At 41.3% G+C, this 15,591-nt stretch overlaps 1 protein-coding gene across 1 annotated transcript; it reads right to left on the reverse strand.

Moving 5' to 3' along the window:
• Positions 1-446: 446 nt before the first annotated feature.
• HYAL4 (hyaluronidase 4) lies at positions 447-12,910 on the reverse strand. Its single transcript, XM_058723479.1, has 3 exons — positions 11,915-12,910; positions 2,905-2,994; positions 447-1,064 (listed from the first exon to the last, which is right to left on the reverse strand). The coding sequence occupies exons 1-3, from the start codon at positions 12,866-12,868 to the stop codon at positions 663-665; spliced, it is 1,446 nt and encodes a 481-aa protein (XP_058579462.1). The 5' UTR covers positions 12,869-12,910; the 3' UTR covers positions 447-662.
• Positions 12,911-15,591: the final 2,681 nt, after the last annotated feature.

Genomic DNA, 15,591 nt, shown 5'->3' on the forward strand with positions numbered 1-15,591 from the left:
GACTGAGTGACCAGTTCATACCCTGCAGTGTCCTCTTCTGTTGAATCAGATAATTAGTAATCTGTCCTTAATGAATTGCTAGCCAGAGGGGCGCCTGGGTGGCTCAGTCGGTTGAGCGTCCGACTTTGGCTCAGGTCATGAACTCACGTTTCATGAGTTCGAGCCCCGCATTGGGCTCTGTGCTGACAGCTCGGAGCCTGGAGCCTGCTTCGAATTCTGTGTCTCCCTCTCTCTGTGCCCCTCCCCTGCTCACACTCTCTCTCTTTCTCAAAAATAAAGATTAAAAAAAATTTTTTTAAATAAATTGCTAGCCAGAAAAAACAGTCTTTGAAACCAATAATTAAATATATGTGTGTACACACACACACACACACACACACACACACACGTTCATATAAAGACTAAAATATACTAGCTCCGGTTTAACCACAACTTAAACATTCCAGTAATGAAGAAGAGTGCATTGATTTTATTCCTGGATCTGGTTTCTCAGCCAAATCGGAGTCAAATAAAGCAGCATGTTCCTGCTTATGTTAAGTGACATACATAATGTCTACTTATGATATTTCTCAATGGATTTCATAAGAGAAAAAAACTGTCCTAAGTTTCCTCTCTTCTCTAAGTGATTACAGGCCATACAATTCCCTTTAAACTCAATTATCTCACAACCAACTGCTTTGATAACCTGCTAAAACCAGCAGGCATAGTGTTATCAGTGAGCCGGAAAAAGAGAAAACCCCAGAGCAGCCATCCAGCGTCTTCGTTTCTCTGCAGTCAGCTCCTTCGTATCCCTGATAACAGTGACAGGAAAATTTCTCCTCCATCACTTCCAGGTCTGTATCAGATGCTTTTCCTTTCACAGTAAATTCTCCATCCTCGGAGGCTTCTATGTGGTAATTTACAGGGTTCAAGTGAAGGTAATCCGGAGAGTTCCATATCTTCCTTATGCATCTCCCATTACTCTGGCAGAGGTGAAGGCTGCATACCTCAGCAGCTCTGGTCACGTTGACTATGTAGCGCCCTAAGTCAGAGCTCACATACTGCTTCACCTTTGTACAGTTACCCTAGAAATGTAGAAACGAATGGGTTTAGTGTTCTTTCTGGCACCGGGAGGGTTAGAACATCTATGCCCACGAGGCAGTTCTTTGGACTCGAGTGACACCTAACATCTTGGCGCCAGTGGTTGATCTCTTAGGCTCAGGTGCTGTAACACAGGGGATCTAGATCAGAAAAGATGAAAGGTCCAAGGGGCAGGAGATGGAACATTTGTTACACTAGGGGCTAAGCAACTGAACTTGCAAATGGGCCCCAGGGTCAGCATGTAATGACCTTGCCTGCTTCCAATTTACATCTTCTTTTTCTCCCTCTAGCTCCCAAGTTAATGCATGTGAAAAAAAAGAACAAACCTAAATTAGAAATCATGCCACAGCTGGTGTCCTCTGGCCACCTTTTGGGTGTTGTGGTACCTTTCATGGTTGTGTAGGAACCTGAATCCTCGTATTCTACCGATTTATTGTCAACCTGTAGCTTCCTGGATTTTCCTGTTAATTATGCTCAAATATCAACTTCCCTGGGTTCTAGACTTCTAGAATTTGTGTATACAATTCAAACACAAGAAAGCTTAGAAGGATGACTAGATCATTTTTTTTGTGGTTCCGTTATGTGTTCTAAACAGAGACCACCTGGTTTATGCACTTCCTGCATTAAACTTCCTGATGAAGTGCTTCTCGTGAGTCACATGGGCTGGAGGAGAACTATCACACCTGGAGAGTCAGGAATTCCTTCTCCCCATTTCTACCTAATTCTCCTATTGGGCAGAGGAGACCTAACCTTATATTATCACAGCTTCATGAAAGATATCTTGGCAGCAACAAGCTGAGCCTTTGAAATTCTAAGAATAATATCAGATCATCATGAACTTGCAAAAAATTCAATTTAAAAAAGTTTTGAGGATACAAGTATTACAATTCCAGGAAAATGTATCACACTATAGAGATATAAACAAACAACATCTGGAAATACAGAAGAGATTGTGACTAATGTGAATTGGGGAACACTAGGAAGACTTCTTCGAGTAAGTGATATGTGAACTGAGAGAAATTTGAAGAGACATATAAATCTCATTTTAAATGCTCTTAATTCTTAGCTAATTTCCCCATAGAGGACAAATACGTTCAATGTGGAGATTAAAAAGATACCATCTGTTCCTTCTTCTCAAAATAGGATATAGCACATTTAATAGTAGTTAAATGGAAGGGCTCCGGAGTCAAACTCTGGTTAATGCCAGCTTCACCATTAACTAGCCTAACTAGATGTTACTCTAGTTGGATTTCCTCTCTTGTGTCTTCCTCTATAAATGAGGGTGGTAGGCCCTACCTCATAAGGGTTATTACGACCAGTAAGTAACTAAGTCCAAAACAAAGAGCATTTAGCACAATCGTAGCCTATAAACGAGTGGTTAAAAAATGTCAGTATTCTGATTACTATCTTAACAAATGTTAATAATATTATTGAGCACCTTCTATGTGTTGGGCACCGATTCGGACTTTTTTTTTTTTTTTTAATTTTTTTTTTTTAACGTTTATTTATTTTTGAGACAGAGAGAGAGCGTGAACAGGGGAGGGGCAGAGAGAGAGGGAGACACAGAATCGGAAACAGGCTCCAGGCTCCGAGCCGTCAGCCCAGAGCCCGACGCGGGGCTCGAACTCACGGACCGTGAGGTCGTGACTTGAGCTGAAGTCGGATGCTTAACCGACTGAGCCACCCAAGCGCCCCTCGATTCGGACTTTAATTCTAAAGCTGGTTTATTGTGGGAGCCAGGAGAGTTCCAACTGGAGTTAGCTCTAGAAGAAAAGAACAAATACTTTAAATAATATTAACTGTGCCTTTGAGGTACTGCCTTACCTCAGATGAAGTTAAGTTCATGTCTCCCCAGATAACAATGCCTGCAGCTCCCAAGGCAGCACTTTCTCCGATAGTACTGATTAGATCTTGCTAGATTGAAGAGAGTAGAGTTTATTATTCATTTGGATATAAAACGGCGTGCCAGGGATTAGGGTTGGAGGCTGAGTTCATTATAATAGGATGATTTTCCACTCTTTTTAAGACTTTATTTTTAAGTAATTTCTACACCCGTGGGGCTCGAATTCACAATCCTGAGATCAAGGGTTGCACACTTCACCAACTGAGCCAGCCAAGCATCCTTATTCTCCACTTTCTTAGAGTAACACACATATTGAATGAACCAAGGCTCAAAAATTACACTCCACAATCATATGGAAAAACGTTAAATATTTTTGAAGAAGAACTTGCATTTTGCCAAACAAGATATTATTTCGATGACAATCAGCCTGTAAATAGCCACCAGAAGCTGTTTAATCGAAGTCACCTAGGGGCACGTGCACACAAACCAGCCTTATGTACATGACCCAGAGTGTTACAAAAGTGTTTGCTTCTCTAAATGTGAAGAATACCTCACCTTCCTTTTGGCTAAATTCTCTTTCCAGTGTGCAACGCCCCCCCTCTCCTTCCCGAGAACTTCCCCCCCGCAGTGACTCAGAGGGGTTTTGTGTCACTTGGATCCCAAGGCCAGGCAAAGTAACATAGTATTAAGGACCTGCAGGCTCTGATTTGGTCCAGCCCTTATATTTGGTCTCTGAAATTATTTGTGTATCATTTCAAAGTATCTGATTTAATGGGCCTTATTTGTGATTCATCTAGTCGTGGCCTTTTTCTTAATATGGTGAAGGTAAACAAAAATAGAATCTCACCAGGGGTATTTGGGTTTTGTAATCCTAAAAGATTATTGTTTTAGTGTTTAAAGATTAACATGAAGCAAGGCCATTTCAGAAGGAAATTGGGATTTAAAGGTATGAAGTTGTGTTACGGGAACTGGTCTGGATCACCCGGCAGAAGAACCAAGCAGCATTCAGAGATCTTGGAAGGCAGGAGGAGGTTTATTTTACACTGGTGGGCTCAGAGGAGATCATTCTCCAGACGTTTGAGACCTGAGCATCAACAGAGGGGACAATTTACGGTCTGTTACTTCTGCATTCCTCATTAGTAGTAATTTGGTGCCTGAGGCAAACAGGGTGGGAACAAGAACCTGGAAGGGAAGTCTTCAGGCAGGGACTGAAATTTCCTTATCAGTCCTGTTGGCCATCATATAAAGGATTTTTCCCTAACAGTTGTTTTTCTAATTTAAGTTCCTATGGTAGGCTTCCTAAATAAAGTTACTAAATTATAGTATACTCTCCCACTGTTTAAGATACTAAGCATTCAGGGGTGCCTGGGTGGCTCCGTCAGTTAGGCATCCAACTCTTGATTTTGGCGTGGGTCATGATCTCACAGTTTGTGAGTTCAAGCCCTGTGTGGTCGAGCTCTGTGCTGAGAGTGCGGACCCTGTTGTCATTCTCTGTCTCTGTCTCAAAATAAATAAATAAACTTTAAAAAACAAAAAAAGATACTAAGCATTCACCTTTTACTCCAAGGATGAATTTCTACCAATTATATGCTGGAAAATGTAACTGGATGATTTGGTGGGAAATAAAACCAGAACTTTATAATTGAATTTTACCTGGGGCATTTTATATTAATATCGACACTTGAGAGATAAATCTTATCTGACACTCTTATAGTCCACTCAAATTGAAGTCTTTACACTCTCATTTTTTTAAGTTTTTTTTTTCCTGGAAATCTTCAAAAAAGGAAGAGATTTTGGTTTGAACTAATTTCTCTTTCAGGCTCACATCTGTTTCCATTTCTGTGACCACAGTGTCTGCTGAATAGGTCAGACCTGACATAACAAGAAAGGAAGGAGTTTCATGAGGCTCTAATGAGTTAGCGGAAGTGAAATGGTTTTGAAGATTATCTATGATATGATGAATATAGGACAGAGGAGGAGCCAGCCACGTGGTGCCCAGAAGGAGTACTCTACTGGGTCCGTGTCCATTGCCTCCTTTGGCAAAGATATAATGGAGTAGGACTCCTCCCTCCACTCACTTTGAATGCAATGAAGCCATATTCACACGATGTAATCAGAGGGGTCAAAATCTCCCAATGGCCTTCCATGAATTCCTGTTACCTGTATGTTACACCCTTTCCAGGTGTCTTAGTTCTTGACTCTTCCAGTTTTTTTCAGTCTTTGTTCTCTTTGCTTTTAAGTTTTGGAGGTTTCTATTGAGATATCCTTTGGCTCAGAAAGTCTTTCCCCAGCCATGTGCAGTCTACTAAATAAACTCGTCAAAGACATTCTTATTTCTATTACAGTGTTTTTGATCTCTAGCATTTCTTTTTGATTCTTCCTTAGAATTTCCATCTCTGTGCTTACATTGCCCACCTGTTTTTGCATGCTCTCTACTTTATCCATTAGAGCCCTTTGTATGTTCATTACAGTTGATTTAAGTTTCCAGTCTGATAATTCCAACATCCCTGCCATAGCTGAGTCTGGTTCTGATGCTTGCTCTGTCTCTTCGAATTCTGTTTTTGCCTTTTAGAATGTCTTGTAGCTTTTTTTTTTTTTTTTTTTTTGATGGCTAGACATGATTTAATCTTTTCTTGATAGGCAAATAGCTCATAAAAGGAACTGCTATAAATAGGCACTTAGTAATGTGCTAGTAAGATGTAGGGGGAATGGAAGGGTTCTATAGTCCTATGATTAAGTCTCAGTCTTTTAGTGAGCTTTTGCCTCTGGACTGTGAAATTCACAAGCTGATCAGTTATGTTTCCCCCTTCTCAGGTAGGATGGGGTTAGAGCAGGGCATTTGCCTTCTCCCTAGTGGAAGACTAGAGCCAACTAGAGTTGAGTATTTCCCTTCCCCTAGTTCACTTAGTCTCTGGTAAGTCCCCAGGGGGTTTGGCTCTGGTTAAAATAGCTTCTCCTGATGGCAGACCTTGTTAACAAGAATAAAAGGCTCTGGGGCAGCTGGGTGGCTCAGTCGGTTAAGCATCCGACTCTTGATTTCAGCTCAGGTCATGATCTCACAGTTCCTGAGATCAAGCCCCAAGTCAGCAAGGAGCCTACTTGGGATTCTCTCTCTGCCTGTCCCCTGCTCTCTCTGTCTCCCTCAAAATAAGTTTTAAAAAACTTACAGCAACAAAAAAGAACAAAAGGCTCTCAAGTATTCAAAATGGTTCTTTTCCTCCTCCTCCCTACCAGATGCATGAGATTTTTCTGTGATATTCACTGTGAGTACTTGATAAGCTTTTGGAGTTAGAACTCACAAAAGTATATCCCCCCTACCCATGACTGAGTCCCCTGGACTTCACACTGAGCCTCCAGCAATTCGTCAATTATAGTTCAGGTTTCCCAACTCTGGCAGTGGTCCCCACAGAGGTTTCTGACCTAATAAGCTGTGATTCTCTATACTCACCTATCTGCCTAACTTTGAGGGCAGCAATTGGCTCTGTGTCCTCACTTCTCTTTGAATCTAAGAGGGGTTGATTTTTCAGTTTGTTTTGCTTTTTACTTTTTAGGATGGAGTGGCAACGTCCAAGCTTCTTACCATGCTGAGCTGGAAACCCCAAATCTCCCATGAATTCCTTTGGGTTAAACCATTGTTATCAGAGGAAAGAGGGAGACACAGCATTTGCATTTCATATTGATAGTTATTGATCCATACTCAGCAAGTAAGAAAGCTGCAGGTGTTTGTGGTGAAACCCACACCTTCCCAAGTTGATTATCAGTTGGGAATGTTAGTTTCTTCCCAATGTGTCCTTTAGCATCATTATCAGAGTAGAGTTTATTGGAAGGGATTCAAAATGGCAAGTCTTCATGCACATGTTGACTGGAGATGAGGAGTCAATGCCAGATATTAATGCAAATTTGTCTACCAAATTAGCCCACTGTCACCTAGCTGAGGGCAGGGTGTTGAATGATTAGCCCACTGTCACCTAGCTGAGGGCAGGGTGTTGAATGAATCACAGAGCAGCTATGTTTGAGGACCAAAAGAGCAAGGGCACTTTTCAGTGAGAGAAGTCACAGGTAAGATGCCTCTGGGAATACACAGGGACCACATGAGAGCATGAGCCACATGAGGGATGTCATACAAAAGAAGAAATAAGACAATAGTGCATGATGTAACAGCAACAAATCTTCCAGGCCAGGTCCTAGTGTTTTCTCCATACTCGGGTTTCATTGCCTGATGCTCAGCACAGTGCATGTAAGGAAGGTGCCCACTGTGGGGAACTGGAACATCACTAATGAGCTTCCCTTGGTGCACCAGCAGAGGGAAGGTTAATTAATTTTACAGAAAAACATCTTTAAATCTATTAGTCAAGAAAAGTCCTTTCATTATTTTTTAAAACATAGCATCAAGTTATATTTAGGTTGTGTAGATGTAAGTAGCATAGACAATCTTTCATGTGAAATAAGGTGCTAACTGCCCCTATGTCATCCCATCAAGCAATGGCTGCTGACTGAGATTCCATTCCTACATATTCCCTTTCCGAGTTTAAGGCTTCAGTACCTGTTCAAAAGTGACAGCTATACCACATATATTTTTGTAGTGCCTCTAATTTTCATATACAATGTTCTCATTTGATTTTCATAATACTCCTGATAGGTAGGTAGGGCAGGTAATACTGTCCCATTTTATAGATTAAAACAATGAGGCACTGAGGTCTGACAGCTTAAGAAATTTGCTACTTATTGATAAATTGTTTTTCTAATCCTAACTATAGTAAAACCTTGGTTTGCAAGCATAATTCTTTCCAGAAACATGCTTGTAATCCAAAGCACTTGTATATCAAACCCTCTAGAGAGACGAAGGTTATTGTGTAGGACGACTTGCACCATCACTAATGGATGCTGACTATAGTTTAGTATTAATAAATTCTAGCCCCGCGTCGGGCTCTGGGCTGATGGCTCAGATCCTGAAGCCTGCTTCCGGCTCTGTGTCTCCCTCTCTCTCTGCCCCTCCCCTGTTCATGCTCTGTCTCTCTCTGTCTCAAAATAAATAAATGTTAAAAAAAAAATTTAAAAAAAAAAAAATAAATAAATAAATAAATTCTTGCCATATGTTCTATTTAATGTAACTGGAAATAAGGCAGCAGAGGAAATGGTCTCTATCTGCAGGTAGCCTGACCTAGAATGAAGCAAAGCATTCCTAAGCTTACTCTTGAAGGGAAAAGCAAAGAACTGTCCATAGGTACATTGAACTGACAAAAAATACACCAGTGCCAGTTGTGGGCACCTTCCAACGTTCTGAAAAATCACTGATTTCTGCCAAACAACGCAGCCTGAGACCGACCATCGGAGCATGGGAAATGACTGCCCACATCCCTGCAGAGAGAGAGAGAGAGAGAGAGAGAGAGAGAGACTGAGAGAGAGAGAGAGACCCATTGGCTCAGTTGTGATCATATGAAGTTGGGCATCATGTACTACTCGTATGGCAAGACATCACTCGTTTATCAAGTTAAAATTTATTAGAAAAGTTTGCTTGTCTTGCGGAACACTCACAGAACAAGTTACCTACAATCCAAGGTTTTACTGTATATGCGTGTGTACACATGTACAAACACACACACACACACACTCTAAAGTGCGGATATCTAGGTGCCTGGCTGGTTCAGTCAGTGGAGCATACAACTCTTGATCTCAGGGTTTTAAGTTCGAGCCCTACAGTGGGTGTAAAGATTACTTAAAACTAAAATATCTTTGGGGTGCCTGGGTGGCTTGGTCCGTTAAGCGTCTGACTTCAGCTCAGGTCATAATCTCATGGTTCATGGTTTTGAGCCCCACATCAGGCTCTCTGTCGTCAGCACGGAGCCCACTTTGGGTCCTCTGCCCTCTCTCTCTCTGCCCCTTCCCCACTCATTCTCTCTCTAGCTCTCTCTCAAAAATAAATAAATATTCTTAAAAAGAATACAGTGCAGATATCTTTGAGAGGATTGGACATGGAAGCCATTATTAGTCACTTATGATTTGGTATATATGAATATCAGGTTTTTAAAAATTTGTGGGCAGAATTTTTATGGTGAATACAGTAAAATGGTGGGTAAATTGAGGGTTTAAAACATTTGGAAATACCTTGCCATTCCGAAAGTTTTCAGAATGATACAGAATGAGTCCTGGGACTGCCAAAGAGAACTGTTGCTAGATGAGACCCTAACCATTGTTCCTTCTTTACTTAGAACAAGTATTTCTGAGGCTGTGCCTACTCAAGGAAACTTATCTAGGTTTACAGACTGTGCAGAATGTACCAATAGTCTAAACTAATCTTTTGAAATGAACACTTTGTCCCTTAAAGTTTGTTGTTTCTTCCAAAAGTGAATTTATTATCACTAAAGATAGAAACTTGTTTGAGCCAAATATAGAAAACGAAACGAAGTTTCATAGAAGAAAGTAGTATTTAAGCTCCAGGGTCAAGACTATTTTGTAAAGATCTAGATAACTTTGTAAACCTACCAGGCAGTACTGATTTCCTATCATCCTTGATCATTTGTTGCTGACTTTTCTGGGAAGTACAAATATCAGTTCACAATAGAGACTTTTTTTCCCTTACTTGTCTCATTAATGGCATCCAAGGCATAGCATCTACCAAATCCTGATACATCGCGTCTTTTCCTCCTCTGAGGATTAAGCTGTACTCTCTAAAGGCACCATGGGGTGCCTGGGTGGCTCAGTTGGTTAAGCGACCGACTTCGGCTCAGGTCACGATCTCGCAGTCCGTGAGTTCGAGCCCCGCGTCAGGCTCTGGGCCAGGCTCTGGACTGATGGCTCAGAGCCTGGAGCCTGCTTCCGATTCTGTGTCTCCCTCTCTCTGCCCCTTCCCCGTTCATGCTCTGTCTCTCTCTGTCCCAAAAATAAAATAAAACGTTAAAAAATAAATAAATAAATAAATAAAAATAAAGGCACCATACATGCCTAGTGGTCATGCTAAAGCCCTCACCTGGGTATGTCCTGAGCCTCCTCCTTTAGATATCTCACACTCAGAACATCTTTATATCTTAATACACGCTGGTGAATTGAAACTTGTAATGGTGGGAAAGGAAGAAGTGTGATAAAGTCATAGTACCCAGTAATATCTTAAAATACCCACGTGAAAGCCTGAACAAGTCTCCAGTTTTCTTATCATAGAAAGTTTACACATAATTGCCCAAGTCCAACCATTAGAGTGGCATCCACTTTTAGATTTTTATCTCTAGAAGTTTCCATTTGAGTGACTACAATAGCAAAGGGAGAAAAAGGGAGAGAAATTGGGCTGAAAATTCATCTATTTTAAAAGTTACCCTTATGGTTTGTGGGTAATGATGAGGTTTTTTGGGGGTGACAGTGGGGTTCGTGGGGTCCGGAGCCAATGACCAAGAAAGAATTCTTGAAGATGTCTTTGGTACAGAAAGGTGATTTTATTAAAGCACAGGGACAGGATCCATGGGCAGAAAGAGTTGCTGCCCCAGGACCATGAGGAGAGACTGGTTATATACTATGGAATTGGGGGTGGGGGGAAGTCCTGGGGAAGTTTCCAGTGAGATTTTCCTATGCTAAAGAAGACTCCCAGGATACTGGAGGCCTAGCTATTGTCAAGCTAAGGTTGTTTTTCCCTCTAGCAAAGCATTAGCATTAAGACAGCAGGGAGTTCCTGGAGAAACGTTTTACTCTGCCAGCCTTAAGTATTTGTCAATGGGCCGCAGGTTCTAAGGAGATTTAATACTAACATTTCCTCCTGCCTTTGTTTCCCACATCATTATGGAGGGGTGATGGAGATTTAGGTCCTGCAGACTATGAGCTCTATCAGTTAACCCTTTGTTTTCCCCCTTTCCTTTGTTCTTGGGCAGCCAGGAGTGCCTGAGGACTATCACACATCTCCCACTTGATTGGCGAGGGGGGGGGGGGGGGAAGGGGAGGGCTAAATCCATAGAGCCACCTATTTTTGCAGATTCACCCTTAAGCCTCTTGAAAAAACTTTTTTCAGTTTAAAAAAATTATTAATTATGGTAAACAGACACATAAAATTTATTACCCAAACCATTTCTAAAGGTAAAATTCAGTAGTGTTACATATATTCGCATTGTTGTGCCTCACACCTTTTATGAAAACTGGTATTATACATGAAAAGAAAAACTTTTTTTCTCTTGACCTTAGATGGTGAGGCCAGAAGCAAGAATGCTTCCAATTACACTTCCACATGTGTGAGCAAAGTATTCCATTTCATTTTTTTAACGTTTATTCATTTTTTGAGAGACAGAGTGTGAGTGGGGGAAGGGGCAGAGAGAGCCAGAGACAGAGAATCTGAAGCAGGTTCCAGGCTCTGAGTTGTCAGCACAGAGCCCCACACGGGGCTCGAACTCACGAACTGCGAGATCATGACCTGAGCCGAAGTTGGACACTCAACCGACTGAGCCACCCAGGCGCCCCTATTTATTTTTGAGAGAGAGAGAGAGACAGAGTGTGAGTGGGGGTAGGGGCAGAGAGAGTCGGAGACATACAGAATCTGAAGCAGGCTCCAGGCTCCAAGATGTCAGCACAGAGCCTGAAGCCGGGCTCAAACTCACAAACCGGGAGATCATGACCTGAGCCAAAGGCGGACACTTAACCAACTGAGCTACCCAGGTGCCCCAAATTATTCCATTTTAAAACATCCTCTCTGATTTCCCAGCCTGTTTGCCACCAACCGTTTCAACAAAGGCCAATAGCGAGGGACGGTCATCAAAGCTGGGGAGGAGGCAATAATAGTTGTTATCACCTTTAAACCTTCCCTCCATACTATGTTCCTTAAAAGAATAATTCTAAATAAGATCATTAAAATTCAGTTTGCATAAGTAAAGAGTCTAAGAGGATGGCTAGTCAAAGAATTAGGCTCCTTTCTAAAAGACCACTAATTGGGAATTCTTCAATGAACATAATTAACAAAAGAAATGTTTCTTTTAGAGTTAGGGAGGAAATCTCCCCCATCCTCAGCAAGGGGTGTCTTACCTTAGAAAGAAAAAATAAAGGTTCCTCCCTGTAGCCTAGCCTTGTGTAAACGAACACAGGCAGAGCGTAATCGTGGGATGTCATGGTGGAGATCCTCATGGATTCGTGCACCCGAAATTGCGAGAAGCGCAAAATGTTTTCGTTGTCTCCGAGAGATTTTCTGACACCAATAGAAGGATACAAAGCAGCACTGCTATTCCAGAGCCAAGAGAGCTCATTGTTTCTCAACACTTCCTCTTCCGGGCATGACCCAGTATAATTCGGGGCATAAACATTATAATTGTGGCAATCAGGATATAAATAATAACCCCATAGGCCCTTGGGTCTACTCTTCATTCCCAATTCGATGGTTTCCTTCATGAAAGCTTTTGCACTTTCTTCAAATGTTGCTTTGGCTAAATATTCAATATCAGTAGTTGATACATTCTCTTGCATATCAGAAATCAGTTTTCTTGACTTCTGTCTGTAGACGTCTTTTGTGTTCCAGTTACGGGCCCACTGGGGTCGCCAATATTCCCAGTCGATAACAGCAAGTCCACTGAAATCTTCAGCAGGGATGTAATAATTAATATCTTGGCCAGCTTTCTCTAGATGTACTTGCAAACTTATGTTCTGAGGGAGACCCCCATTAATGGGGACCCCCTGTGATGTATACCATGGATAGTATCCCAATCTGTTGACGTAAAATATGGTGACATTTTGTCCCCTGGCCTTGGCCAGTGGGCTTCCAATCACCTGAAACATTTTCAAATTTAGTCTTATATTGTATTTTATCAAACACTGATCCGTTGGAGCATTCCAAGCAGCTATAAAAGGTTTCCTTTGATAAATTGGAAGTCGGGCAGGTTTTAGAGAAGAGATAGACTTCAGAATAAAGAATATGAGCAGCCATGATGTGAGATGTATTGGTTGAACAACACAAAACCTTAATTGTCCTTCCGATAATACTTTCATGATAAGATAAAACCTTATCTTCCGCCTTAAGGTACTGTGGAAGACCTGTAGGGAGAAGTAATTTTCTATTAGTGATAATTTTGAGGAAAAAGACTCAAATACTGGTAGATTATTAGATTTTAAAGACGACTATACATAAATTGAGATACAGAAGCAAGTGTAGTGACTGAGTTTCCATTCAGGGGCAAGCAATGCAATTCAATAAAAATTCATGGAACTTCAGACCCTATGCCCAGAATACAAAGTGAATAAGATGTGGTTATTCACTTGTGGTTGCTCTTGAAAAAGCTTATGATCAAATAAAAATGTAAAATTATACCCATTATCATTTTTGAAAAGTCATCAAATCCTAGGCATTAAGCTTAAGTACTTTATAAAAAATTCATCTCATTTAATCTTATAATAACTTTGTATTATCTCACTAAGCCAAAAATGTTGAGATGCTTTCCCAGCCTTCCTTGCAGCTAAGGTGCTGGTATGCAATCGCAGTCAGGATCCATCCTACTCTGGACTTTGAATTGAGATCTTGGGAATCAAAAAGCCTGAAAGGTGGTGGGGCCAGAAATTCCGGCGTCCATAAATGGCCTCTCAGGGGCATTCGGAACCTGCTATCCATGGTGTTGGTGTTAAGTGGCAGGATTGTCCTTATGGGACAGCACTTCTCTGCTCAAGTCAGTGAGGTTTTGTTTTGGTTCGTTACAACCAGGAAGTCTGGCTGACGGAGGTTTTTTTCCATGGAATCTGTGGCTTTTGAGTATTTCCGTCCGCAAAGCGGTGTGCTGCATATTGTATGTAATTATCATTTTTAGCCGCTAGATGTCACCAGCTAAACCGTATAGCATTTGTGAGACCTAGGACATGAGGCAAGCCAAAATTTAAAATGATTTATGAAAAATAGAAAACCTGAACAGACCAGTTACTAAACTAATGTGTAAAACTTTATTCAAAGACGTTTAAGAAGTGCTAAGTAAATGGATATAAGCAAAATATCAGTTTGGGGGCACCTAGGTATCTCAGTCAGTTGAGCTACCTGACTTTTGGCTCAGGGCAAGATCTCTCAGTTGGTGGGTTCGAGCCTCTCATCAGGATCCCTGTTGTCAGTGCAAAGCCCACTTCAGATCCTCTGACCCTCTCTTTCTCTGCACCTCCCCCACTCACACTGTCTCTCTCAAAAATAAAAAATAAACATTAAAATATGTGTGTATATATATGTATATATATATATATATATATAAGTTTTTAAGAATTATGGAGGTATTTTCTTCATCTGTGAATTGAATAAATATGTGTTCCTCCACAACACGAAGATGGATAAGATTGCTTATCTTAGTAACTTGAAATATGTCACACTGAAGGTATAAATTATTATTTGAAGAGAACACTATTTTCAAGAGGATATAATTTTATACATACAACAAGAATCGTGGTCCTTTAAAATGTCCCTTTTCTTTGATTTTTTATTATATTCTGCCTTAGGATAAGAAAAATGGATTTACTTGCATATGTGTTCATTAATAGGGGAGAAAAAGCTTTTATTTAAAGGTAAAATTCAGCTCATGTTAGAGAAGGCTATAAATGTATACCAAAAAAAAGTGTGTGTATATATATATATATATATATATATATATATATATATACAACCTATCAGAACACTCACTTTCTGCTTTGGGTTTTATTCAAAACATAGCTTTCCACTGATTATTGTTTCCCCTTTGGTCAGCCCCCTCATTACTGCCTGCAAATCTTCACCCATTCATTACAAAGTTACCAAGTTATTCTTTTCTCCTTATCCTGGAACATTATTATTCCCCTTATTCTGGTTACTGGAAGGTACACACTCCATGGCAGGTGGCAGGCCAAACTCCTAATCAAATGTACGGATTACACAACAAATACGGGCAAGGTAAGTAAGGAAAGTTCAGTGCCTGTGTCTTCTGCTTGCTGTATATGTCAGCTTTCTGCTTCCCACGCAGGCAGGTCACGGTGCTGGTACACCCTCTGTCACTCTCCTAATTAAACATGGCTTTCTGGGAGGAGATCCCTTCACTTGGCACCTCTGGAAAGTTTTTTGGTCCCCTGCCCCCATTATGCAGCCATTGGCTGCCTGCTTACCCACCCTTTCACCAGGGAACCTATGCACGCCTTCCCTCCCAACATGCCCTTTGCTTCAGAACTCCTCTGGACCCCCTTTAGTTCATCCTGCCCCTGCCACCCAAATCCCCACTGAGCTCTACCTGTATCTCGACCAGTCATGACAGCGTAACAGTCTGTGCAATTACCCACCCTTAACCATGAGTCACCAACAGCAACCTTCCTTTTCTTTCTTCCTCCCCCCCTCTTACAATCTACCCAGAAAGGTCTGCTTCTTTAAGCACATCTCTAATTGCTGGAATTTTAGGAAGAGTTGGCAAGATATTTGGGGTGGGGATGAGTGAGGAGTGTCACTTGGACTTCTCCCCTAAATTTTATCACCAGTTTTCTCTTCATAGGAACAGGGTTTGTTCTGGGAACATGTATGAAGAACTGGTTCCCTTCCTTCCACAGGGAAACTTCTGCGAAGACATTTTGAAGGCCCCTGAACAAATGATTCCCAGCAAAGTGGCACATCCCTGAAAACTTGAGGATAATGGGAGGTGGTTTTCTCCTCAGACCCGTGCCCTGCTGGAGAGAAGAGCCATAGTGAGGAAGGTTTAGCTGAAACTACTCTGACTCAGCTTCACAGT

This window comes from Neofelis nebulosa, chromosome 4, assembly GCF_028018385.1.
Source record: "Neofelis nebulosa isolate mNeoNeb1 chromosome 4, mNeoNeb1.pri, whole genome shotgun sequence".
In the NCBI taxonomy this organism is placed as follows: Eukaryota; Metazoa; Chordata; class Mammalia; order Carnivora; family Felidae; genus Neofelis; species Neofelis nebulosa.

Coding starts and splice junctions, on each gene's coding strand:
- HYAL4 (XM_058723479.1), bottom strand. CDS start 12,868: ATGAAAGTATTATCGGAAGGACAATTAAGGTTTTGTGTTGTTCAACCA. Junction 2,995..11,914: donor CTTTATTTTTTCTTTCTAAG/GTAAGACACCCC, acceptor TCTTCAATCTAG/CAAGATCTAATCAGTACTAT. Junction 1,065..2,904: donor TGAACTTAACTTCATCTGAG/GTAAGGCAGTAC, acceptor CTACATTTCTAG/GGTAACTGTACAAAGGTGAA.